Source organism: Lacerta agilis, chromosome 3 (genome assembly GCF_009819535.1).
Source record: "Lacerta agilis isolate rLacAgi1 chromosome 3, rLacAgi1.pri, whole genome shotgun sequence".
In the NCBI taxonomy this organism is placed as follows: Eukaryota; Metazoa; Chordata; class Lepidosauria; order Squamata; family Lacertidae; genus Lacerta; species Lacerta agilis.
In genome coordinates, this window is record NC_046314.1 from 113410135 (window position 1) to 113438069 (window position 27935).

The 27935-nt window shown below is 48.6% G+C and overlaps 1 protein-coding gene across 1 annotated transcript; it reads left to right on the forward strand.

The window, feature by feature from the left end:
• Positions 1-378: 378 nt before the first annotated feature.
• On the forward strand, positions 379-20625 carry RP1L1 (RP1 like 1). The gene is made up of 4 exons (XM_033145485.1): positions 379-1017; positions 10979-11147; positions 14024-19203; positions 20032-20625. Exons 1-4 carry the CDS (start codon positions 379-381, stop codon positions 20623-20625), a joined length of 6582 nt encoding a protein of 2193 aa, XP_033001376.1.
• Positions 20626-27935: the final 7310 nt, after the last annotated feature.

The following is a 27935-nucleotide window of genomic DNA, read 5'->3' on the forward strand; positions in this document are numbered from 1 at the left end:
CCCCACTCACCTCACAGAGTGTTTGTTGTGGGGGAGGAAGGGAAAGCAGAATGTGAGCCGCTTTGAGACTCCTTCGGGTAGTGATAAAGTGGGATATCAAATCCAAACTCTTCTTCTTCTTCTTCTTCTTCTTCTTCTTCTTCTTCTTCTTCTTCTTCTGTCACTCTGCCTGGTCTGTGCAGACGGTGTTCTTGCAAATAAAGAGTTAACTCCTCTTTGCACAGTGAGATTTACTGCTGCCTTGCTCCTGGCACTAATGGACCCGTGTGTGTGTGTGTGTGTGTGTGTGTGTGTACGTGTGTTTTAGCAAATATAAACCATACGATTCATATACACCTCTTGTTCTCGCCTTGCAGTTTCCTCTAAGCGTTCGCCGGGATGACGCAGGAGCCCGCTGACCCCCTCTCCGCCGCCAGCCCCTACAACTATGAGCAGCCCCTTCCCCCCGTGGCTCGGACCAATGCCTTCACCCAGGTCCCCCCTGCCAAGAAGATAACATTTTACAAGAGCGGGGACCCTCAGTTTGGAGGGGTCAAGATGGCCATCAACCAGCGCAGCTTCAAGAGCTTCAACGCCCTGATGGACGACCTCTCCCACAGGGTCCCCCTGCCTTTCGGGGTGAGGACCATCACGACGCCACGGGGGATACACTGCATCAGCACCCTGGACCAGCTGGAGGACGGAGGGTGTTACCTGTGCTCCGATAAGAAATACGTCACGCCCATCAGCGTTGGTCCCGCTGGCCGGAGGGCAGTTCCTCAGAAGGCAGGCCGGCCGGCCAGCGCATTGCGGAGGGCAGCCCAAGACGTCAAGCGCGAAGACCACTCGGCCGCTTACGCCCAGCAGAGTCCGCGGATACCCAAGAAAGTCACTCTGGTTAAGAACGGGGATGTGGCCACCAGGAGGCCGATAATCCTCAACCGCAGGAACGCGCGGAGCTTCAAGACTCTCTTGGACGAGATTTCGGAGATCATGCAGTTCACGGTGAAGAAGCTGTACATGTTGGAGGGGAAGAGGGTGAGTCTTTGTGCCGCAGAGTGCTTCATAAAAAGAATAGCCTGACTTGGCTGCTTCGGTCCAAACCATGTGTACTCTGCACACTCAAAAGTGCAGGGCGCAAAATGCAGCATGGTGGAAGCAGCCCAAGCAGCCCAAGAAAGCTTGATGGCTTCTCTACTAGAACCAGGCAGGAGCTGAGCTGATCGACCAGAGGTTCTCAGAGTGGGTGGTAGTGCCTCCTGGGGGGAGCAATGGGATGGACTGGGTGGGGGGCGCTAAGAGGCAGCAGAGTGGCAGGGAGGTGCTGGAAGTATATCTGAAGGAGCGTCTACACCCCCATCATTCTGCCCGGACACTGAGGTCCAGTGCCGAGGGTCTTCTGGCGGTTCCCTCACTGCGAGAAGCCAAGTTACAGGGAAGCAGGCAGAGGGCCTTCTCGGTGGTGGCGCCCGCCCTGTGGAACGCCCTCCCACCAGATGTCAAAGAGAAAAACCACTACCAGACTGTTAGGAGACATCTGAAGGCAGCCCTGTTTAGGGAGGCTTTTAATGTTTAATAGACTGTTGCACAGTGGTACCTCGGGTTACATACGCTTCAGGTTACGTACTCCGCTAACCCAGATATTATGCTTCAGGTTAAGAACTTTGCTTCAGGATAAGAACAGAAATCGTGCTCTGGCGTTGCAGAGGCAGTGGTTGGTCCCATTAGCTAAAGTGGTGCTTCAGGTTAAAAACAGTTTCAGGTTAAGAACGGACCTCCGGAACGAATTAAGGACGTAACCAGAGGTGCCACTGTATTTTAATATTCTGTTGGAAGCCGCCCAGAGTGGCTGGGGAAACCCAGCCAGATGGATGGGGTATAAATAATACATTTTTTTAAAAAAATTACCACCAGACTTTGAAAGGTCGGTATCAGTGGACCAAGTTCGTCCATTTTGTTGAACTAATTAAACTGAACGGTTTAAACTGGATTTTGAATAAACGTGCAATTAATGAGCGATTGAATTTTATCGTTACATTCTCTTCCTTAAGGGTTCTCCCCCTCCCCAATTTTGTCCTTAAAGGAACTTGGTAAAATAGATTAAGGCCAGAAGTTTTCAACCCTTTTGAGTCCACGGTTCCCTTGACCAATTGCATTCTTTCTGAGGCACCCCTGGAGGGGGGTCAGGAGCCCACTTATGTCCCCCACTTGCCTCTTGCCCTTTTTCGAACACCCTCCCTGGTGGAGGGTTCCCTCAGCCTCCTCTCCTCTCCTCTCCCCTCTCCTTGGGAGTCTTCTGGGCAGCCGCTGCCGCCGCCCCTGGTCTCTGAGTTACCCCTCCTGACCCAAAGAGAGATTTCTCCTCACATTGCACCACTGAATTATTATTATTATTATTATTATTATTATTATTATTATTATTATTATTATATTTGTACCCCACCCATCTGGCTGAGTTTCCCCAGCCACTCTGGGCGGCTCCCAATTGAGTGTTAAAAACAATACAGCATTAAATATTAAAAACTTCCCTAAAAAGGGCTGCCTTCAGGTATTTTCTGAATGTCAGGTAGTTGTTTATCTCCTTGACCCCTGATGGGAGGGCGTTCCACAGGGCGGGCGCCACCACCGAGAAGGCCCTCTGCCTGGTTCCCTGTAGCTTTGCTTCTCACAGTGAGGGAACCGCCAGAAGGCCCTCGGCGCTGGACCTCAGTGTCCGGGCAGAACGATGGGAGTGGAGACGCTCCTTCAGGTATACAGGACCGAGGCCGTTTAGGGCTTTCAAGGTCAGCACCAACACTTTGAATTGTGCTCGGAAACATACTGGGAGCCAATGTAGATTTCTCAGGACCGGTGTTATGTGGTCCCGGCGGCTGCTCCCTGTCACCAGTCTAGCTGCCGCATTCTGGATTAATCGCAGTTTCCGGGTCACCTTCAAAGGTGGCCCCACATAGAGCGCATTGCAGTAGTCCAAGCAGGAGATAACTAGAGCATGCACCACTCTGGCGAGACTCCTGCTTGCTTGCTTGCTTGCTCCGCGGTCCCCTCAGCTCCTGGCATCCAGCACCCCCTGGCCAAGCCCCATTCGCGCTGTGGAGCTTGTAGCCAGGGCTGCTGCAACAAACAGCCACACAAGCCGATGGGAGGCAGAGATGCGAGAGGACACCAGAGGAGGGAGCGAAGGGGAAAGGGGGCATAGGCCAGTCACTCAGCAAGCTTTGGACCGAAGTGAGGATTTGAATCCAGGTCTCCCCACTCTGAGACCTTATTCACACCTTGCATTTAAAGTGCTGCGATATCACTTTAATCATTCATGGCTTCTCTCAAAGAATTCTGGGAGCTGTAGTTTGTTAAGGGTACGGCTGAGAATCATTAAGGTTCTCCTATTTCCCTTCCAAAGCTACAATTTCCAGAGTGAAGAGGTGTTGTTAAACCCCTCCGTGAAGGGAACGGGGGACTCCTAGCATTTCTCAGAAACCTTAAGAAACTACAGCTCCCAGAATTCTTTGTGGGAAGCCATGACTATTTGAAGTGGTATCATTAAATATGCTTAATCTTTTTTTATATAAATAATTTTATAAGCTATGTAACCTTCTTGCTCAATTCAGTCTTTTTACATGGTTTTTTTTAAAAAAAAATGCATTGGAATATTTTTTATTGTGATTTTGTGGTTGTTTTTATTGATTATAATCTAATAACAATATATGGTAACAGAGTGAATTTCTGTTTATTTATTTGTTGATATGTTGTATGTTAATTTTATTGGGTATATTTTAATGGATTGTTGAATATTACTTTATTTGATGAAAGTTGTTTACTTTAAGACATATTTTTATTATGATTGATTCGCATTGGATCAGATTGCTATAAGATGTGTGACATTTTATCTTTTGCTGCCCTTTCAGCTTGTGAACTGCCTTATGCATAGTAATATAGAAAGGCGCTATACAAATTAAAAGTGAAACAAATTGAAATGGTGTGAATGTGGCCTAAGACCATCTTTCACACCATAAAGGGACCCCTGATCATTAGGTCCAGTCGTGTCCGACTCTGGGGTTGCGGCGCTCATCTCGCGTTAATGGCCGAGCGAGCGGGTGTACAGTTTCCGGGTCTTGTGGCCAGCATGACTAAGCCGCTTCTGGCGAACCAGAGCAGCGCACGGAAACGCCGTTTACCTTCCCGCCGGAGCGGTACCTATTTATCTACTTGCACTTTGACGTGCTTTCGAACTGCTAGGTGGGCAGGAGCAGGGACCGGGAGCTCACCCCGTCGTGGGGATTCGAACTGCCGACCTTCTGATCAGCAAGCCCTAGGCTGGCTCTTAAATCAGTTTGTGTCAGAACAGAAGGCCTGGCGTCAAGGTCAACCCACCCATGAGGCAAGCTGAGGCAACTGCCTCAGGCTGCAAGATCCCCAGGGGCTGAAATCCTGATCTAGATCTTTATTCCCCCCCCCATGTTCCTAATATAGATCTCCACTCACCCCTTCTTTCCTGGCGGGGAGAGAGCTGCCATTTTGTGATTCGCTTCAGGTGCCAAAATTTCTTGGGCCAGCCATATATGGGACCCGGAAGACATGGAGGTCAGTGGCTTACCAGAGGATACAATCCTGATCTCCCAGGCCTCCTCTTCATTTTTCTAAATTTGACAAGAGTCTGTGTGTGTATTTGGTCCTTCAAGGAGAGCATACCTTCTTGTTTGCTTCTCCATTTGTCTCCTCTCCTTTGCTGAGAACACAACAGGACCCCAAAGACATCTGGAGATGGAGGGATCAGAGGTTCTCCAGATGGTGCTAGAGAACAACTGCCTTTATCGCGGTCTGTGCCGGGTGATGGAAGATGGAGGCCAGCAACATCTGGAACGCCACAGCTTCCCTTTTGTCAATGTGTTCACACAAGCACAGCTTATATTGACATTTACCTTCTACTTTTCAACTCACCTCCTCTTCCTCTCTCCTTCGCCCAGCTCCCAAACTCCTCTCCCAAGCTCACTTCGCAAGAGCCGTTTCCCCCGCAATCCCAACAGTCACAGAATCTTGGAATGTTCCTTTCTGGTGCTTGTGAGATAGGGAAGACGGGGGGGCCTGTTTATCTCTTTGCTCGGTTGAGTAGTAAATCTCGGTGGGTCATAGAATTGACCCATAGAATTGTAGAGACAGAAGGGACCCCAAGAGTCATCTAGTTCTCCCTGATGTTGAGTCAGAAGCACCTTTCTTGTAACTCAAATCCATTAATTCGTTTCCTACTCAAAGTAGCAGCACAGCCAACTCCCTCAACTGCTCCTCATAAGGCTTGGTTTCCAGGCCCTTGATCACCCTGGTTGCCCTCATTTGTGCATGTTCCTGCTTATCATAGAATTATTGTCAATATCCTTCTTAACTTGTGATGCCCAGAACTGGACACATTTTTCCAGCTGTAGTCTGACCAAGGCAGATTAGAGCAGTACCTTAATCTGGACTCTAGACCTCTGTTGATGCAGCTGAGAATATCACTTTTTTCCTGCTGCATCACACTGTTGACTCATGTTAAGCTTGTGGTTAAGCATGTGATCCTTTGCACATGCACTGCTGGCAAACCAGGTTCTGTTGTAGTAGTAGTAGTAGTAGTAGTAGTAGTAGTAATAATAATAATAATAATTTATTTATACCCCGCCCATCTGGCTGGGTCTCCCCGGCCACTCTGGGCAGCCTCCAACAAATATTAAAATATAATACAAAGTCACAAATTAAAAACTTCCCTAAACAGGGCTGCCTTCAGATATTTTCTAAATGACAGGTAGTTGTTTATCTCTCTGACCCCTGATGGGAGGGCGTTCCACAGGGCGGGCGCCACTACCGAGAAGGCCCTCTGCCTGGTTCCCTGTAACCTCACATCTCACAGGGAGGGAACCGCCATAAGGCCCTCGGCGCTGGATCTCATTGACTGGGCTGAATGATGGGGGTGGAGACGCTCCTTCAGGTATACAGGACTGGGGCCATTTAGGGCTTTAAAGGTCAACACCAACACTTTGAATTGTGCTCGGAAAGGTACTGGGAGCCCATGCAGATCTCTCAGGACCGGTGTTATGTGGTCCCGGTGGCCACTCCCAGTCACCAGTCTAGCTGCCGCATTCTGGATTAATTGCAGTTTCCGGGTCACCTTCAAAGGTAGCCCCACATAGAGCGCATTGCAGTAGTCCAAGCGGGAGATAACCATAGCATGCACCACTCTGGCAAGACAGTCTGCGGGCAGGTAGGGTCTCAGCCTGCGTACCAGATGGAGCTGGTAAATAGCTGTCCTGGACACAGAATTGACCTGCACCTCCATGGACAGCTGTGAGTCCAAAATGACTCCCAGGCTGCGCACCTGGTCCTTCAGGGGCACAGTTACCCCATTCAAGACCAGGGAGTCCCCCACACCCGCCCGCCTCCTGTCCCCCCAAAATAGTACTTCTGTATTATCAGGATTCAATCTCAATCTGTTAGCCGCCATCCATCCTCCGCCTCCAGACACTCACACAGGACCTTCACCACCTTCACTGGTTCTGATTTGAAAGAGAGGTAGAGCTGGGTATCATCCGCATACTGATGAACACCCAGCCCAAACCCCCTGATGATCTCTCCCAGCGGCTTCATATAGATATTAAAGAGCATGGGGGAGAGGATGGAACCCTGAGGCACCCCACAAGTGAGAGCCCAGGGGTCTGAACACTCATCCCCCACCACCACTTTCTGAACACGGTCCAGGAGGAAGGAGCGGAACCACTGTATAACAGTGCCCCCAGCTCCCAGCCCCTCTAGACGGTCCAGAAGGATGTTATGGTCGATGGTGTCAAAGGCTGCTGAGAGATCCAGCAGAACCAGGAAACAGCTCTCACCTTTGTCCCTAGCCCGCCGGAGATCATCGACCAGCGTGACCAAGGCAGTTTCAGTCCCATGATGAGGCCTGAATCCTGATTGGAAGGGATCCAAATGGTCCGCATCTTCCAGGCGTGCTTGGAGTTGTTCAGCAACCACCCGCTCAATCACCTTTCCCAAGAATGGTAGATTTGAGACTGGGCGATAGTTGGCCATATTGGCCAGGTCTAAAGATGTTTTTTTAAGAAGCGGTTTAAAGAACGCCTCTTTCAGCGGGTCTGGGAATGCTCCCTCACAGAGGGAAGCATTCACCACCCCACGGAGACCATCGCCCAGCCCCTCCTGGCTAGCTTTTATAAGCCAGGATGGGCAAGGATCAAGGAGACAGGTGGTCGGTTTCACTCATCCAAGCAGCCTGTCCACATCCTCGGAGGTAACAGATTGGAATTGATCCCATGTATACCTGAAGGAGCGTCTGCACCCCCATCGTTCAGCCCGGACACTGAGATCCAGCGCCGAGGGCCTTCTGGCAGTTCCCTCACTGCGAGAAGTGAGGTCACCAGGCAGAGGGCCTTCCCGGTAGTGGCACCCGCCCTATGGAATGCCCTCCCATCAGATGTCAAGGAAATAAATAGCTATCTGACTTTTAGAAGACATCTGAAGGCAGCCCTGTTTAGGGAAGTTTTTAATGACTGATGTTTTAATGTATTTTAAATCTCCTGTTGGAAGCTGCCCAGAGTGGCTGCAGAAACCCAGCCAGATGGGCAGGGTATAAGTAATAAATTATTATTATTATTATTATTATTATTATTATTATTATTATTATTATTAATTACACTAAACTGGCTCTCTTTTGCTTCTGGCCCTGCCCACCATTAAGATGTGGCCCCAAGTGGGTATGTAGTCTTCAGGAGGGCAAGCTTTTGTTTTTTTCTCACCCCCAGATATACAAAATATCCAGAGTGATATACAACATTATATATATACTGTATAATTTGGGACACCTTAAGATCTGCCTTGTCCCACGTGATTAATTTTCAGGGGGCCTTTTTAAATATATATATAAATCAATCAATCACAAATTGATGTTGTAAAAAGGAGAACTGAACTCAGGATTGGGAAAGCGATAAATTGACAAATTTGCCCATTCTTAGCTATGAACACAGAGCCAGCTTCTCTTCTGTCTTGTTATAGGATTGTGAGTGTCCAAGAATAAAAGCAGGATTGCATCTTGCAAGGGGATTACGTTCCAGGGTGGGGGTAAGTGCGTATAGACAAAATCATGTGATGTCAGGGGGAGGAAACTGGAAGTGCCTGCCTGCCTTCCAAGGGCATGCCATTTTAGGGGGTGAAACGTGAGTTTTGGAACATTTCCGTCCATGAGAGGCCTTAAAAATATGTTCCAGGATGTGAGGAATTCAAACCTGCTCTTATTTTTGTGACGGGACAACATTTAGCTTGGCAAGTCTACGTTTGACGAAGAAGCACATAAACTGCTTTCGTAATACCAAAGAATTTTAATTTTTCCTTCTGGAAATGTCAGGTAATGACAAACAAACAAACAAACAAACAAACAAACAAACAAACTGCAACTGCTTGCCAATCATTTTTCATGATTTCTATGCAATTTCGCACACATTTCTACTTACCAAGCAAAACTAAATCCCATTAATTTAACCGAAATACCTTTCGGATTCCCAAGTCACTCATTTTTCGGAAGTTGAAGATTGAAAAATTCTACATGCCCTACTGCCCTGCGCAAGCAATCTTGCCTTCCGGAGCAGGCACAAAATCTCGCCAGATCTCACGAAGGCCTTCAGAACCCACGTGCCACCTTCCCAAAGCCCGGAAAGCAAAGCAGAAGGCTTTAAAACTCTTCCCGTGGTGTGGAAACCTGGAATGGAAAGAGCTTTTAAGAGCTTTTAAAGCTTCCTGCATTGGTTTCCAGGCTCTGGGAGACATTCACATAGTCTCTGGAAGCTCTTCCAAGAATCTTGAACAGCCCCTTCCACTGGTTTCCCCCTTCTCTCCCACACCTCATTTTAATTTCAGCCAAGTCAGTGGCAGACGTACATTTTGGGAGATGTAAACACAGAGCAGTCGAACGCAACATTGCTAGAGTGGACATGAAGGTGTCTCAGACCTCCAGCCTTAACTTCCTGTTTACCTGGACTGAGACAACTTCCTCTAGGTAACTGGAGATGGGTGTGGTTTCACCTGGGCAGGTTTACACAAAACCACAGGAAGCAGACCCCATCTCTCTCTCTCTCTTGGATTTGCATCTTCGAGGAAGAGCATCTCAGGGACAGAAGCCTGCTTCTTTGTGGAGTTTGTTGTTGTTGTTGAGTCGTTCAGTCGTGTCCGACTCTTCGTGACCCCATGGACCAGAGCATGCCATTTCTCACTGCCTCCATTTCTTCCCCTTCTATTTGCCAGGAGGTGATGGGACCAGTGGCCATGATCTTAGTTTTTTTGATGTTGAGCTTCAGACCATATTTTGCGCTCTCATCTTTCACCCTCATTAAAAGGTTCTTAATTCCTCCTCACTTAATTCCACCCCTACCTCGATACTGCCATCAAGGTAGTATCATCAGCACATCTGAGGTTGTTGATATTTTTTCCGGCAATCTTAATTCTGGTTTGGGATTCATCCAGTCTAGCCTTTCGCATGATGAATTCTGCATATAAGTTAAATAAGCAGGGAGACAATATACAGCCTTGTCGTACTCCTTTCCCAATTTTGAACCAATCAGTTGTTCCATATCCAGTTCTAACTGTAGCTACTTGTCCCACATAGAGATTTCTCAGGAGACAAATGAGGTGATCCGGCACTCCCATTTCTTTAAGAACTTGTGGAGTTAGCTTCATGTAAATACATTTATCCAAGCTAGCCTGCCTTTTCTGAACCTGTACTGTAACTCAGGATGCCTGTAAGTAAACTCTTTTTATACGTTTAAAGAGCAGTGTTGTGTCTTTACTTTTAAGAGGGAAGAAGGGGAATATACCAGGACTATATATTTCTTATAGAGGCTTTAGCAAGCCTATGCAACCGTCTCTGCTGTCCTTTAGAAGGGGAATGAAACTCTGCTAAGTTTGGAGCTTGTTAACACAAGCTGGGATAGGATATCTTAAACAATATATCCTCATCCACATTCCTAAACATTCCCACACATTTTGGGGGCCCTGAAGCTTGAACTGTCATGGGGGAACCCTTTCGCAACCAGCAACGAGATCTGGGTAGCCACTGTTACCTTTTCAGTGGGGTTGTTCCACCACACCTGCACAACATCTGTGCTACTGACTCTCAAACTTTGGAATTGTTGAAATATACACAGCAACAACAACAACAACAAATCAATCTAAATCGTGCAATGCAAATTGCGTCTATTAGACCCAAAACGTTTAAGCAATGTGGACTAAAGTTGGTTCTGGGGCCCCTCCAAGACTGGGGGCCCTGAAGCTTAAGCTTCCTTAGTTTCCTAGCAGATCCCCACCCACCCAAATGAAGTTCATAATGCTACAATCGCACAAGTAAAACCTGTGTAAGTTGCAAGCCTATGGTATAACTGCATCTTCTTCTTCTTTGGCGATCCCTCGTAGCTGAGTAAGATTGTCTTCCATAAACACGGTTTTAACAGTGAGTCCGTAAGTGACTGTGGAGGCCAATTCTGGACCCACATGTCCTTCCACAGTGGGAACATAGGTTTCCAGGCGGGTGTTGATCACGGTGTGGATTTGCCAAGTGTGCCTTCCTCTTAGCACGTTTCTCCCTTGCGTCCTGAGTTCGAGTGTCTTCAAAGCCCATGACTCCTTTGGTAAAGGCTGTTCTCCAACTGGAGCACTCATAGGCCAGTGTTTCCCAGTTGTCGGTGTCTATACTACATTTATTTTAAAGATTTGCTTTCAGAGAGTTTTTGAACCTCTTTTGTTGACCACTGACATTACGCTTTCCATTTTTAAGTTCGGAATAGAGTAGTTGCTTTGGAAGACGATAATCAGGCATCCGCACAACATGACCAGTCCAACAAAGCTGATGCTGAAGAATCATTGCTTCAACAACTGGTGATCTTTGCTTCTTCCAGTACACTGGCATTAGTTTGCCTGTCTTCCCAAGTGATGTGTAAGATAAGTCCAGTTTTGACGTCTGCTGCGCTTGCCTCCCCTCCAGATCGACAACATGCAAGCACTGCTGCACTGCCCCAATGTCCTCGTCTGTGTGGGGAGAGAGCCCTTCAAGCCCATCGTGGTGGAAAACCCCAGGAAGCCCTCCTCGGAGAAGCTGCCCGGCCTGCCTTCACAGTCCAACAGCAGAGGCAACGTTGGCGAAAACCATGAAAGTAAGAAAGAGGGCAGGTGGCTGGATTTGGGTTGGTGGTTTGGCAGCAGTTTGTTCCTTTTCTGGAAAACGTATTGATCGACCATCCCATCCAAAGGTCTCAGGGTGGGGTGACAAAATCTGGATGGCCTTCCTGGATCAGAATGAGGATCCATGTAGGTCTGTATTCAGACTGCAGGCAGTGGCCACTCAGATGCCTTGGGAAACGCTTGGTTATATTCCAGCATCTGGCAAGCCAAGGTACACTGCTCCTGACCATGGAGGTTCCATTTAACCTGTCATGAGTCTATCTCATATATTAAACTCCAGTAGCTAATGAAAACAATTGCTTACATAAATGGACTTTTCCACGATATTCTAATTTTTCGAGTTTCACCTGTACATACTTTGTTATGTGCAAATGGCTTTAGATACCTATTAGGTCCATAAATGACCATATTGCATATATTCAACACAAAAAACCAGAGACCATTTGTTGTTGACAAAGGACAGCTGGACATATAAAGGGCCCCATTAGCTTCAGTAGCTTAGGGCCACATCAAACCTAAATCTGGCCCTGTACCGTGTAGCTATAAAATAGCAAAAATCAGGGGCACCATCAGTTATATGTTGGAGAGCTGCGTTTGTGATCTCATTACAAACTCACTTCCTCTGTGCTTTCTACTTACATACAATCCAGGTTAATTCACACACCTCTCCCTCGTCTATTTGGCTACAGGCACAATCTCATGCCCACCCACAAGTTATTCAACCACAGCACCACCCCGGAAGGCTAACCCAAAGGGAGACACCCCTTCTGTGTTTTACCATTTGGGGTCCGTCTGCGACTCAAGGCAGCTTCCAGATAAACAACTTCAGCTCGGGCGAAGGTCTTGCAGTTTTTCCTCGATGGGCAGGTGCCAGGTGGCTCAACCTCCTGGTCGTTTCCCCCCCCCCAACAGGCCGCTGTTCTGCAGGTTCAGTAAAGAAGGGATGGGGAAGCGGAAGTTGTATCCAATGAAGTCATCCGCTTGGCACAACCACCTCCACCTGCTTAACAGGACTTTCTGTCCATCTCCTCCCCATATCTGCTTTGGAGGCTTAAGGGAACAATTCGGTAGCAGTGGTACTTAACGCAACAGAGACTAGATCCATTGCATTCAACACCGAGCAGATTTTAGACCATTCTACTCATGTAAAAACACCAGGCAGGCCCCACAAATAACCCAGAGATGCACTTTAAATAAAAGCACACATTCTACTCATGTAAAAACACCAGGCAGGCCCCACAAATAACCCAGAGATGCACTTTAAATAAAAGCACACATTCTACTCATGTAAAAACACCAGGCAGGCCCCACAAATAACCCAGAGATGCACTTTAAATAAAAGCACACATTCTACTCATGTAAAAACACCAGGCAGGCCCCACAAATAACCCAGAGATGCACTTTAAATAAAAGCACACATTCTACTCATGTAAAAACACCAGGCAGGCCCCACAAATAACCCAGAGATGCATTTTAAATAAAAGGACACATTCTACTCGTAAAAACACGCTGATTCCCGGACCATCCGTGGGCCGGATTTAGAAGATGATTGGGCCGCATCTGGCCCATGGGCCTTAGGTTGCCTACCCCTGTTTTAGACCTATATTTTGGGAGTGCTCAATCTTTGAAGCACATGGGATATTGTGTGTGTGTGTGTGTGTGTGTGTGTGTGTGTGTGTGTGTGTTATTTTATTACCAGCAGAAATACTAGTACTGTGTTGTTGGAAGCATTTAGTCCTGGAAACAGATTTAGAAGAACTGGTAAATCTGCTTGCTGCTGCCCCCCCTCAAAAGAGTACCGTACTTTTCCATGTATAAGACTAGGTTTTTTACGATAAAATAATGGGGGGGATTGGGGTTGTCTTATACACAGGGAAATCCCCCCCCCCAATTTTCTTAATTTTGAGTCCCCAAAAATAAGGGGTGTCTTATACATGGGGGCGTGTTATACACGTGAAAATACGGTATTTCAAAAAAATGAAGGGGGGAGGGAAAATAATGTTCCAATGCAAGAGGAATGGTTTATTTTTTAAAATATGGATTAATAAAGCACGAGATAACGATGACTACATTAACATACTGCAAAATAGAGTTGTGCTTTCTTTGTTATATTTTGGAGCAGTAAGTATTAGGACCATATAATGAACCAGAGAATTTCAGGGTTGGAAGGGGCCCAAGGGACATTTAGTCCAAACCCCTGCAATGCAGGAATCACAGCTAAATAATAATCTATTTATTTATTTATTACGGCAATTCTGTAGTTCAGATGGGAACTTGGGGAAATGTTTAACGCGGGGAGGCTGCATTAAACAGTGATTTTGCAGAGCACATTAAGAAGCAGCCTACATCCTCCTCTACATGTTGCTTGAGTGTTGTTGAAAGGGCTGGCAGTTTCAAATAGCCCTTTTGCAAAGTGCCTCCTGCTGCTCCTATTTGAGGCTCTTGTGTCCGGGGGGGGGGGGCTGCCTTTAAAGCCCTTTGCAAACAGCCATATGGCTTTGAAGATGTTGCAGATTCCTAAGTGCCTGACACTGATAAAACAGCAGCAGCAGCAACCTCTGTACCTTGGCTTTTAACACCTGAGGCATATGTTTTTTAGGACCCACCTTATATTTATGCTGTGGGTTGTTTTGAATTGTTTTTGATGTTGTTTTGATGTTGTAAGCCACCTTGGGACCTTATGGCAAAGGGTAGCTAATAATAATAATAATAATAATAATAATAATAATAATAATAATATCACTGAGCTCCCAGTTTACTATCTTATGTGCCGCTGTATGCTTGGCATAATTCCTTACAATTTCCCTTTTTGTGTTTCCTCAAAACCCCCACCTCCTGCAAAATCCAGTGAACTTTGGACTCAAAGCCAAGAAGAGTGTGATTCACCCGCGGTCGGCCTTGAGCAATCGCTCTGCGAGATTCTCTTTGTCGTCGGAAAAATCCTATCCAAACGGCCTCACGACATCGCCGGAGAATGGTGCTCCCTGCTTGAGCCACTGCCCGCAACCCAAAGCGGGCAACCTGGTTCATTCCTTGGTCAACGATGACATCGAAAAGAGGGTGCATGTGAACAAAGATGGCAGCCTGTCCGTTGAGATGAAAGTCCGCTTCCGCTTGCTCAACGATGAGACGCTCCAGTGGTCCACACATATCAAGAAGTCCAGTCTGAGGGGCAAGGTGGCCTGTGAAGAGATGGGCATAGACGAAGACAATGGAACAGACCCCACAGAGAAAGAGAACCCGGAGGCCAGCTCTGAGGTGGACGATTCATTATATCCCTGCGATGCCGATTCCTACATCTCGAACCTTGACGTCTCCGAAAATGAGGAGGCGTGTTGCCGGAGTTGCGGCAAGCCATGCAAAGACTATGACATTTGGAAGAACCCCATGCATGCTTCTCAGAAAGAGGAGCCCTGGGTCAAGAACACCTGGTACACACACTCTTCTTGCTCCAGCACGTCGTCCCACCGTAGGGTCGTCCGCAAAAAGACGGCCTCCGTCGAGAGCAGCCATACCTCGTCCAGCGGGGAAGAATATTCCAAGCATGTCGTGCGGGAATCCTCTTGCTACTCGGAGACTGTAGAGAACAGGGTAGAATACCATGCGGTCCAAAAATGCTGTTGTCGACACGGACAGAGCAACACAAGCAAAAGGGGGTCACCCGTGGAAATGGATTCTGCAGCTTGCGTAGCCAGTTCCCCAAACGAGGACAATTCCACGGCAACCGCAGAAGGAACAGAGGGCAATGGCAGCAGGGCAGGGAGCAGCAGGTCGAAATCGTCTTGCTGTTCTGCGGAAAGCCAGATCAAAGTGTGCGAGGAGAGCAGCAGCGTGGTGAGAACCATCTCCTCCCGTAGCATCGAGGCAAGGGAAGAGGTCGAATTGGAAGAGGCCAGCTGCCCGTCCTCTCCAAAGAGCGCCTGCAGCCAGTCCGTTCAGCGTACAACACCTGAGACAAGAGACAACCCGGATGAGCCTCCAGAAGACGCTCAGCCAATCTCTTCATTCTCCATGGAGGAAGAGGCGGACAAGGAACAAGGGGAAACCAGCGAAGTTCATTCCGCCTTGGAAAATGTGGCATCCAACCAATCGGTCAGGGATGATGTCAGCGAGTGTGGGGGGTGCTCCACAGAACGGTCCTTCCGTTCCAAATCTTGCGGTGGGAATAGCCTGAGAGGAGACAGCAACGAAACACAGGTGTGCAGCGCGGCGGCTTCCTCTTGCTCCAGGAGGAGCAAGCACAGCCACAGTCACCGAGAGGCAGGCGCCAAAGTCTCCAGGGTGTCCACCATCAAGAGAAAGAGGACAAAAAGGTCTCTGCATGCAGAAGATGCACGGTCGAGCAGCAGGGCCTCTTGGTACTCCAAAAGCTCCCCAGAGATGGAGGGAAGAGAGGGAGAATGCCATGCATCTCATGACTCAAGCTCTCCTCGTTCCAACGTGTCTTCCTTAAGCGAAGCGGCGGCACCTCCTGCCAACAACGTGGAGAGTGCAAGCAGCTCTGCTGGGCATTGCAGCCAGTCCTTCAAGAGCATCCAGAACGGCGGCCAGCCAGAGTCCTCCAGCAAGGAATCATCTCCTGGCTCCAGCTTCTCCAATTCCAACGGGAAAAATGGGACTGACAAAGCATCAAGGCCGGGGAGCGTGTTCGAATCCACGTGCTCCAAATGCGGCTGCACGGCGGCAGCAAGAAACAATGGCCTTGGGAGCATCCAGTCGATTGTGTCTTCCCATTCAGAGAGTAAATGCGCAGAGACAGAAGCGTCAGGGAGGAGCGAGTCCTCGAAGCCAAGGAGGAAGAAAAGCAGCCTCCATGCCAACACGGAACGCTCTAGCCAAGCTTTGGCATCAGAGTCTGCATCCATGTACAGTTTGCACTGTCCAGCTCCCCCGAAAGGGAGGCCAAGCGGCAAAAAAAGTCGGTCTGCGGTGCTGAAGAAGAAATCTAACAATGCCAGCGCCGCTGAGTCAGAGCCAACTGCAAGCAAAGAGGAAGAGGAAGCCGCCCATTCGCAGCTCACTGAAATGGAAGTGGAGAATGGGCTGGGGGATCCTTCTCTAGCGCTGCATAACGAAGCAGGATCCTGCCAAGGAGAGGCTGCGGTGGAAGGTGATGAGGACATCATCCCTTCTTCTCTTCCCAACGCCTCTCCAGAAGAAGTTGTGCACGAGTGGTTGAGGAAGATCCCCTCGGAGACTCTGCTGATGAAATGCGAGATGCAGGATGATGGAGACGGCACAGAACTGGGTGCCGAAATGCCCAGTTGCTCAAACAACCAGGAATCGTTGGGAGAGGAGTCGGAAGTAAAGAAAGAAGAGGAGGAGGAGGAAGAAGAAGAAGAAGAAGTGGCAGCCGAGGAGGCAGCTGAGGAGGGGGCCGTTGAGGAGGGAGCCGGCGAGGATCTCAGTGACGAGGCAGCTTCCAAAGTGGTGTCAGAAGAGGCTAAGGCAGGCCAAGCAGAATGCAACCACTCTGTCATCTCCAGCCAGAACAACCACAAAAAGGACTTGCCCAGCACCATCCAGACCTCCGTGCAGATCATGAAGGCGCTGCTGGCTTCCAAGCAAGAAGCCAAGTTGGACCGTTCACACAGCTTGCCTGAAGTCTCCCCTACGATGGGCAGAAAGCTCAGCAACTCGGCAAACATTCTGATCACATGCCTGGCTAGCCTGCAGATCCTTGACGAAGAGCTGGACCCCTCAAGCAAGTCCAGCAAATGCCTGAACAGGCCAAGGTACAATGAGCTCTTGAACATTTTCCAGGCTCTCTGGTTTGGGTGCGCATCAGAGAAAGGTGGCACGAGCTCAGGCCTCCAAGGAGAGGCCCCTGCAAAAGTGCCCTCCACTTTCAAGGGCCATAAAGATGGTGACTTCACACCCTTGTCCTCTTCTGGGGTGGATGTGAGCAGTGGCGATGGAGGCTCAGGAGAGGGGAGTGTTGCTGGTGCCCGAGACTGTGCCTTGTCGCCAGAGAAAATGAATGGAGCCAAACCCACCAAAGAAGAGGCGAAAGAGGAGGCAGAACAAGAGGGAGGCTGCAGTGAGGAAGAGGAAGAGGAGCATACCCAGCCTTGCTTAAAATCTGAAGGAGAAGAAAAGGTAGCCTCTACTGGAGGAGAGAAGGTGACAGAAACCAAGGAGAACCAAGGCAGTGACGTTGGCGAGGAGGAGGAGGAAGATAAAGAAGTTGTTGGAGAAGAAGAAATGGAAGGTGTAGAGGTGGAGCAGGCAGAAGCTGATGATGCTGATGTAGACCCTGTTGAGCAGACCCAAGAGGACCCCGCTATCAAGGAAGTAGAAGAGAGTCCCAGTCAAGAGAACGCTGATGAAGCTGATGAAGAGCCAAGCGACGATCAAGAGAATGTTGAAGTTGCTGAAGAGCCAAGCGACGATCAAGAGAACGTTGAAGTGGCTGAAGAGCCAAGCGATGATCAAGAGAACGTTGAAGTGGCTGAAGAGCCAAGCGTTGATCAAGAGAACGTTGAAGTGGCTGAAGAGCCAAGCGACGATCAAGAGAACGTTGAAGTGGCTGAAGAGCCAAGCGACGATCAAGAGAACGTTGAAGTGGCTGAAGAGCCAAGCAACGATCAAGAGAACGTTGAAGTGGCTGCAGAGCCAAGCGATGATCAAGAGAACGTTGAAGTGGCTGAAGAGCCAAGCGATGATCAAGAGAACGTTGAAGTGGCTGAAGAGCCAAGCGTTGATCAAGAGAACGTTGAAGTGGCTGAAGAGCCAAGCGACGATCAAGAGAACGTTGAAGTGGCTGAAGAGCCAAGCGACGATCAAGAGAACGTTGAAGTGGCTGAAGAGCCAAGCAACGATCAAGAGAACGTTGAAGTGGCTGCAGAGCCAAGCGATGATCAAGAGAACGTTGAAGTGGCTGAAGAGCCAAGCGACGATCAAGAGAATGTTGAAGTGGCTGAAGAGCCAAGCGACGATCAAGAGAATGTTGAAGTTGCTGAAGAGCCAAGCGACGGTCAAGAGAACGTTGAAGTGGTTGAAGAGCTATGCGACGATCAAGAGAATGGTGATGAAAAGGCTGAAGAGCCAAGCAATAATCAAGAGAATGCTGAAGAGCCAAGCAACAGTCAAGCTGAACCCGACCCAAACACAAATAAGAGCGAACCCCAAGTGAGTGTCGAAAATCAGCTGGTGGATGAGTCAGAAGCTGACATAGTTTCTCGCCAACCCGCAGCAAAAGCTTCCCTCATCACCCCACAGAAATCTCTCGACCCCGACCCGGTTTGGGTGCTAAAGCTTTTGAAGAAGATCGAGAAGGAATTCATGGCCCACTATGTCAGCGCCATGAATGATTTCAAGGTGAAGTGGAACTTGCCCAATAGTGAGGAGTTGGACTTGATGATTGCACAGCTGAAAGAGGAAGTGAGCCGGAGGATCCAAAAGAGCATCGAGAAAGAGTTAGGGAAAATCAGGAGCAGGGCGGGCAGGAGGGTTCCGAGGCCTCCGGATGAGCAGCTGCGTCGTGATTCTTCCATCCTGCAAGTGGAAAACCGAAGGCGCCGTTTGCAGAGCATTCACAAAATGTCCCTCTACAATGACCGCAGCAAGCCACGCGAGACAAGGGAATTAGATGAGGAATTAGATTTTTTCAGTACGACCATTAGAGACGACATCAGTGACCCCCCCGGGGAAGAGGAGTACTGCCCTTGCGATGCCTGCTTCCAGAAGAAGATGGAGGCCAAAGCCCTGCGGCCTCGAGGGCCGGTGGTGGCAGCCAATGCCCCCATTGTGAAGGCCTTTGACCTACAGCAAATCCTGAGGATGCAGAGAGGCAAGGCAGAAGAGGACATCGCAGAAGAGGAAGCAGAAGGGGAGGCCATTGAAGCTGAGGCAGAGCGGGAAATGTTGGCTGATGAGGAAGAAGTAGAGCAGCAGGAAGTGACCGAAGGTGAAGCAGCAGAAGCCCCAGCAGATGGGGAGGAAGAAGCATCAGAAAATCAGAACTGTGAGGAAGCCGAGGGGGAGGAAACTGTGAACGAAGAAGTAGATGGGGAAGCACAAGGGGAAGCAATAGAGGAAGGAGGAGAGGGAGAGGAGGAAGTAGAAGAAAAGGGGGAAGAGAAAGAGGAAGTAGTAGAAGAAGGGGAGGAAGTAGAAGAAAAGGGGGGGGAGGAAGCAGAAGAAAAGGGGGAGGAGGAAGCAGAAGAAAAGGGGGAGGAGGAAGAGGAAGTAGATGAAGAAAAGGAGGAGGAAGCTGCAGAAAAAAACGGGGAGGAAGTAGAAGAAAATGAGGAGGAAGTAGAAGAAAAGGGGGAGGAGGAAGAGGAAGTAGATGAAGAAAAGGAGGAGGAAGCAGCAGAAGAAAATGGGGAGGAAGTAGAAGAAGAAAAGGGGGAGGAAGTAGAAGAAAATGAAGGGGAAGTAGAAGAAAAGGGGGAGGAGGAAGAGGAAGTAGATGAAGAAAAGGAGGAGGAAGCAGCAGAAGAAAACGGGGATGAAGTAGAAGAAAAGGGAGAGGAGGAGGAAGAAGTAGAAGAAGAAAAAGGGGAGGAAGTAGAAGAAAAGGGGGAGGAAGGGGAAGGAGAAGAAGAAAAGGAGGGAGAGGGAAGGGAGAGGGAAGAAGAAGAAGGGGGAGAGGAGGTGGAAGCAGAGGAACAAGAGGGGGAAAATGAGGTTGCAATGGAAGAAGAAAATGAGGAAGTGGGAGCCAAAAGCGAAGTAGAGGAGGAAATGAATGAGGAAGAAGAGGCAGTAGCTGAAGAACAAGAAGAAGCTGCTGCAGAGGAACCTAAAACGGAAGATAAAACTGATGGTGCAGCAGCCGATCCAGAGGCAGCTGAAGGAGAGAACCAAAGAGATGAACCTGAACGTGCAGAAAACGTTGACGATGGCGAGGTCTCTGATGCACCAGCAGAAGCGGAGGAACAGCCTCCGGCAGAAGGTGCAGAGGAGGATGAGGATGATGCCAAGCCAGAGGCAGGGTGCGAAACGGCAGAAGTGGAAGAAGCAGGAGGAAATGAAGCAGAGGCGAACGGCGAGGAAGCAGAGGCAGACGAGGGCAACGAACCTGTGCAGGACGGTGGCAGTGAAGACCCCAGAGAAACGGAAGAAGGAGCCGCCGAAGGCGCAGAGACGCAGAGAAAAAGTTCCGCCTTCTCCTCTATGGGGAATTGTTCCCAGCAATCCCAGAAAGGGTCTGAGGAGGGGAATGGAGAAGAAGAAGAAGACTGTAAAGAACTGGAGGGCGATGCTGGTGGCGGTGGTGAGGATGGAGAGGCAGAAGGCGACACAGAGACCAAACCTACAAAGATGTACCCAGATAGTGAAGAGGAGGAGGAGGAGGAGGAGGAAGAGGGAGAAGAAGATGACCGAGCATCCCCTGAGGCAAAGAAGAAACCCCAAACTGGCAAGAGCAAAGGTGGAAGCGGCCCAGTCCCTAAAAAGGAGGCGAGCTCAGAGGCGATTGATCAAGATGACCTGGACTTTTAGAATAAGCCACCCAAGACTCTGGGGACCATCGGAGAAGCCTCTGTTTTCTCAAGTCCTACTAAACCAGACGTCCCTCGCCCTCTGATTCCCTCGATGCCGTTTGCATATGTTGGCAGCGCAAATACCTGTGCATCTTTGTAACGGGGGAATCGGCCATGGCAGTGCAGATAAGCGACTTCCCGTGGCGAATATTGCATTACAGGGAGCGCCTTCTACACATGGAAAACTGAAATTCCTTCAGAGCCCCTTGCACTCTGAACAATTTGCTCCCAAGGGGGCAGGGCATTTGCTTCTTGAATGAGAAGCTTCGCTTATTGATAAACCTGCCCGATGTTGCAGGGAGTTCCACAGGTGTTTCGTGCGCATAGACAAGGTCACTCACACTACAACTTGCTGATCTGAATGTCGTGGCTTGCTTGGATTTTTAAGATAATCCAACTTTGCTCAACAGATTATGTGTTTACCACAAAGACAATGTGTCATCCATTTACTTGAGGGAAATGCAGCAATATGTATCTCATCTCCCTGCCCCCCCCCCCACACCCCACCAAACGAATTGTAGCTTTCCAGGGGAAAATGGTTGATGGAAAAGAACAATCAAATCTCATTTGCACCGCTGTATAAAATGTGACTGGTTTAAGCAGCAAGAAGACTGTCTTTCCAAACGTGTGGGTTCCCCCTGCCTTTTTATATTTCTTAAAAATAGCTTTTTTTTAATTGTTTGTTTTTAGTCAAGCGTGTAAATGTGAATGAAACGTGGAAAATGGATGAGCATCACATGAGAAAATAAAACAAACTTGATTTGTTTATCCATGTTTTCTTTCTTTTTTCTTTTTTTAAATGTCCCACCCCAATGGGAAGCTTGAACCATGCACTTGCAAGACAGCTCAAAAAGGTCATTTGTCCCAACCCACTTCCAAGGAGTCCTGCTCCTTGTATTGCAGGCTGCTCCTCTGTTGAACAGCCAATACCACCAGAGAGTTCTTCCTAAAGTCTAGACAAAATCCCTTTCCTTGTCATTTGAACCCGCTGCTTTGGGTGGAGTACAGCCAAACCGTGCCCAAATGCATTGGGAGGCTGGCGTGTGGACAAAATGACCTACTGGCTGCAGAGGGGGAAGCTCACGATTCTTTCTCCCAGCCTTGACCCATGTGATAGCCCTTCCCAGGTGGCTCAATATATTGTGGTGACCGCCATGACCAAGTTGGTGCCCTAACTGTCCTGGCCTTTGAGTCCCTTTTTTCCAACATCGTTGATGAAGAGAAGAAGAGGAGTTTGGATTTGATATCCCACTTTCTCACTACCCGAAGGAGTCTCAAAGCAGCTCACATTCTCCTTTCTCTTCCTCCCCCACAACAAACACTCTGTGAGGTGAGTGGGGCTGAGAGACTTCAGAGAAGTGTGACTAGCCCAAGGTCACCCAGCAGATGCATGTGGAGGAGCGGGGAAGCGAACCCGGTTCACCAGAATAAAAGTCCACCGCTCTTAACCACTACACCACACTGGCTCTCCTGATGTTCTTCTTCCTCGGCAATCCCTCGTAGCCAAGTAAGATTGTCTTCCGTGAACACAGTCTTAACAGTAAGTCCTGACTGTGGAGGTCAATTCTGGATCCACACATCCTTCCACAGTGCGGACATTGGTTTCCAGGCGGGAGTTGATCACGGTTTGGATTTGCCAAGCGTGCCTCCCTCTTAGCAAGTTTCTCCCTTGTGTCCTGAGTTCGAGTTTCTTCAAAGTCCATGACACCTTTGGTATAGGCTGTTCTCCAATTGGAGCGCTCGCAGGCCAGTGTTTCCCAATTGTTGGTGTTTATACTATATATATATATATTTATATATACACACACACACACACACACACACACACACACAAGATTTGCCTTGAGACAGTCTTTGAACCTCCTTTGTTGATTACCAACATTACGCTTACCATTTTTAAAGTTCAGAATAGAGTGTTTGCTTTGGAAGACGATAATCAGGCATCCGCACATGACAGGGTATGGGAAATGACATGACATGACAGGATAGGATATGGGGTGTGATACAGGAAGTTCTCCAGCCATGAGGAGTGGTCGGGAGGTTCAGTGGGGGCAGCAGTAATGGTGTCACTGCTGCCCCCGAATCTGCCCCCTGAGACAGTCACGGCACTCTGCCTAGCAGCAAAGCTGCAGCCCTCCAGATATCTGAAAATGGCTACCATGTGCATGAGACTCTTAATCTCTGGGTTGTGAGTTCGAGCCCCACGTTGGGCAAAAGATTCCTGCATTGCAGGGGGTTGGACTAGAAGACCCTCGTGGCAGCTTTCCCACTCTGCAGTTCTGTGTGTCGTTTCGGAGCTAAAATGTGGGTTTCTTTCCAAGAACAAAAAGAAATCCCATTTAGCTGCTTCCAATCACTCACAGGGCTGTATAAAATGTTTGTCGTGCTCAGAGGATGCCTATTGACATTAATGAACATGAGTAACATAGAATACCCCAAGGGTCATTGAGTTCAATCCCCTGCAATGCCCAACATGGTGCTTGAACCCACGACCCTGAGATTAAGAGCTTCAGGCTAAAGAGACTGAGCTCTCTCAGCTGGGATCCTTTCCTTTCAGTGGGTCTTTTCTGAGTAAAAGTGGGATACAATGAGGCCCTGAAGGCAGAAGAAGGAACTGGACTCAGTTTCACGCATTGCTCTATAAACTCCAGATCCCACCAGCTACAACCAGCATGGCCAATGGTCAGGGATGATGGGAGTTGTAGTCCAGAAATATATGGAGGGCCACAGTTTCCCCACCGGTGATCAGAATCTATCAGCTTGGTGCTTGAATTGTGTTAGAAAGAGCAGTAGGGGGAGCCTTAATTAAACCCCTACCCCAATTTTAGCATGCTAAAACCTGCCCCCCGGGGAACCTACTCTCCCCCACAAGAGTGGAGGATGAAGCCCCTCGGCCCTCCTTGCAAGTTGAGAACCAAACTGGTTTAACTTTCCGGCCGCAAGTTTCTAGTTCTCAGTTTAACCTGGCAGTGCGTCTAATCTTAGCTGCCTCCCTTGCTCTGAACCTTTGTGCTGCGTGAGCTTCTTCTGCAAGTCAGCCAGGAAATGGTCTGGGGCTGAGCTCTCTAATTCGAGACTCTTTGCTCCTTGCATAAAGGCCTCACCATGCTTCTAAGCATGAACATGGGCAGAAACATAAGGAGCAGAGATGCGAGGAAGCTGGTGAGCTCCGATTCCCACAAATATTTCCTGCAAAGCGTCACCAAATGCCCGCAGATCTCGGATTTCATCCCTAATGCGGCACAAGGAGAGCTTGGTTGCTTTGACCCTCAATACTTTTCCTTTGCCAACCCTCCCCAATTACAGGTAGGTAGCCGTGTTGGTCTGCCATAGTCAAAACAAAATAAAAAATAAAAAAATTCCTTCCAGTAGCACCTTAGAGACCAACTAAGTTTGTTCTTGCTATGAGCTTTCGTGTGCATGCACACTTCTTCAGATACTACTTTATCTTTTATCTTTTAGATTCTTCAGTATCTGAAGAAGTATGCATGCACACGAAAGCTCATACCAAGAACAAACTTAGTTGGTCTCTAAGGTGCTACTGGAAGGAATTTTTTTTTTTTTATTTTGTTTTAACCCTCCCCAAGTTTCCTGTTTGCCTGCCAGGCTCCGAGAATTGGATTTTTCCAGTGAAACAAGGAACAGGTGCTGGGAGGAGACAGAGACTGGAGACTGGAAGCTGCAGACGGACCTGATTCTTTACACACACACACACACACACACACACACACACACACCAGAATTTGTTTGCACATTGGATGCAAAGACACTATTGGGATTCTTCCATTTTCCCTTGAACATTTAGGATGGGGGCACATATGGACATTTGAGAAGCTGCTAGAGGCCCACAAAAATAACCATTACCCAGAAGAAAAACTGGTGATGCTCAGAGCCTGCTGAATCAGGTCCATCCAGGCCACTATCCTATTCCCACGGTAGCCGGCCAGTTACCTGTGGGAAACCTGCAAGCAGGATTCGAACACACGAGCGACTCCCCCCTCCTGCGGTTTCCAGCAACGGGTATTCACAGCATTCCATTGTGTAACTGCACCAAAAAAGCACTTTCTTTCTCAGAATCATGTGGCGCCCTCCTCCCACCAAAAAAAAAACAACCTGCCGAAATACCTACACACCCCAAAACAAAACACAGTCAACAAAATGAAGAGGGGGTTAACAAAACTTGAATTAAAAGTGGGGAGCCAGGTGGTCTTGGTGGGTGCCAAGGGGACATCCGAGGGCACAACATGGGCAACCTCAGATCTAGGGTATGCTGATCTTATCTTAGAGTTAGAAGGGACCCTGAGGATCATCTAGTCCAACCCTCTGCAAGACAGGCACATGCCGTTGTCCCATACGGGGATAGAACCCGCAACCTTGGCATTATCAGCACCATGCTCTAACCAACTGAGCTATCCAAGCTGACTGTGGAAGCCCAGAACTTTGTTCTCTCTCGAGTTGACGGAGTGCATTAATGTCCACATGGAAGAAGAAAGGGGCTAGAATCTGAAAAGGGGGGTGTTCACATTTCCTACCCACCCCTTCCCACTGCCACACAAGCACATTGCAGACCCTAAAGCCCCAAAGGTCTGGGGTAGTAAGGCAGGTGCCGTTGCTTTCAGGAGTCTGGGAGTCCTGGAAATGAGAATCTGCATTCAGGCATCACTGAGCAGAGGCAGACATTTATTTCACAGGTCTGCCCCAGCACAGAGAGTGTGTCCATGCAGTGCCGGATTTATATATAAGCTAAACAAGCTATAGCTTAGGGCCCCACTCTCTTGGCCCCCCCCCCAAAAAAAATAAAGAAAAGAAACTGGACGTACATTTCCAAAATATAAAATAAAAAACAAATAAAATAAAACCTACATACAGCGACAGTTTTTTTGTGTTGTGTAGGCTCCTATGATGTAAGCAATGGGCCCCGCCTGCTAGCCTGCTCCCTAAAATATCACTGGTTTGCTCATTTCTATATATAGGGTGCCTACATTCTGCACGGATGGGTTACATGGCAACATATGCAAATGGCTTTAGATACCTATTTGGTCCATAAATTACCATATAGCATATATTCAACACAAAAAACAGCGGCAATTTGTTGTTGACAAAGGACAGCTGGACATATAAAGGGCCCCATTATTACCTTCAGTAGCTTAGGGCCTCATCACACCTAAATCTGGCCCTGTGTCCATGCAAAGGCCAAGACCGTAGCACGATGCCCAGCAGAGAAGCCCGTTGCTAAACAGGCTCCTAAATAGAGTGGTACCTCTGGTTACAGACGCTTCAGGTTACAGACTCTGCTGACCCAGAAATAGTACCTCGGGTTAAGAACTTTGCTTCAGGATGAGAACAGAAATCGCGCAGTGGCAGCAGGAGGTGGTTGTCCTTGTTCAGTCGTTCAGTCATGTCCGACTCTTCGTGACCCCATGGACCAGAGCACGCCAGGCACCCCTATCCTCCACTGCCTCCCGCAGTTTGGCCAAACTCATGCCAGTCGCTTCGAGAACACTGTCCAACCATCTCGTCCTCTGTCGTCCCCTTCTCCTTGTGCCCTCCATCTTTCCCAACATCAGGGTCTTTTCCAGGGAGTCTTCTCTTCTCATGAGGTGGCCAAAGTACTCCTTCATGGATCACTGCCTTGTCGTGGCGAAGGGACTTGAATAACTAAGGGAAGCTATGATCTATGCCATGCAGGGCCACCCAAGACGGACAGGTCATAGTAGAGAGTTTTGACTAAACGTGATCCACCTGAAGAAGGAACTGGCAAGCCACTCCAGTATCCCTGCTAAGAAAACTCCATGGACAAAGACAACAGGCAGTGGGAGGCCCTATTAGCCAAAGTGGTACCTCGGGTTAAGAACAGTTTCAGGTTAAGAACGGACCTCCGGAACGAATTGAGTTCTTAACCCGAGGTACCACTGCAGCTGCTTGGAAGAGAAAATAAACCAGGGCCACAGCCGACATCAACACACACACACACCGGTCAATTCTGCAGAGTCGTGTTTGCAAAGCCAGCTTAAAGTCATTGCATCATGTTCCATCCCATAGGTGCAAGGAGCAGAGTAAAAGGGGGAGGTTAATCCACACCTCCTCTTAACGAACTTCCACGGCTCTGCTCTTATCACTGGCGGAATTAATTACATTGTCAGCCTCCTGTGGCAGCCGACCAACTGCAGAAGTGGTTTGTGGATCTAATCTGATCAGACTCACCTTCGCATGACATTCACCTCCTGGGGGGAAAGAGCGTGGATTCAGGCAGGTACCCAGAAGTTCTGTAGCCCAGGCTATTAAGGTGAATGGATAGAGCCCCTTTCTCGGGACCAAACTAGAACAAGGTGTTATTCCAAAAACAGCAGGAGGGCTGGGGCAGAAATTCAGTCCAGCTCATGCGTAAAGGTGAACCTCCCTACCTGTGAATTTTGTACTTCTCTGAATTTCGAAAGTTTTCCAGCCACATAACATGCGGAAAGCTGCATGCATTTGGGATTTTTTAAATAATAATAATAATAATAATAATAATAATAATAATAATAATAATAATAATTACAAAAATGCTTAATATTAGAGGAGGTAGCTTTGCAAAAATGTGTCTATCAGGCAGTGCAGAGGCAGTGTGGTGTAGTGGTTACAGCCTAGGTTCAAATCCACACTTGGCCAAGAAGCTCAGGGCAATCACTGCCTCTCGGCCTAACCTACCTCGCAGGGTTGTTGTGAGGATAAAGTGAGGGAGGAGAACCATGCATACAACTGAGAGCTCCTTGGTGGGATATAAATGAGATGCTGATGAATTTTCATGAGTAGGTTTTTTGGGGGGAGGGCAACACCCAAACTGATGTGGAAATTTGGAAAAATGAAGAACCAAAACAGGCTGATTCGCCTCCCCCAACGACAACCGAATCTTTGCTCAAAGCTGACAGGGGAAGGAGTAGCCATGGGGCTCAGGAGAAATGGGGGCTGCCCCTCTTGAGTCCCCTGCCTCACTCTGCCTAAAGATAGGGCCAGAACTGCTTAATATGACCCAAAGGTGAAGCTGTTACATTTTATAGATCATGGGTAGGCAAACTAAGGCCCGGGGGCCGGATGCGGCCCAATCACCTTCTCAAACCGGCCCGTGGATGGTCCGGGAATCAGCATGTTTTTACATGGGTAGTATGTGTCCTTTTATTTAAAATGCATCTCTGGGTTGTTTGTGGGGCATAGGAATTTGTTCATCCCCCCCCTTCAAAATATAGTCCGGCCCCCCACAAGGTCTGAAGGACAGTGGACCGGCCCCCT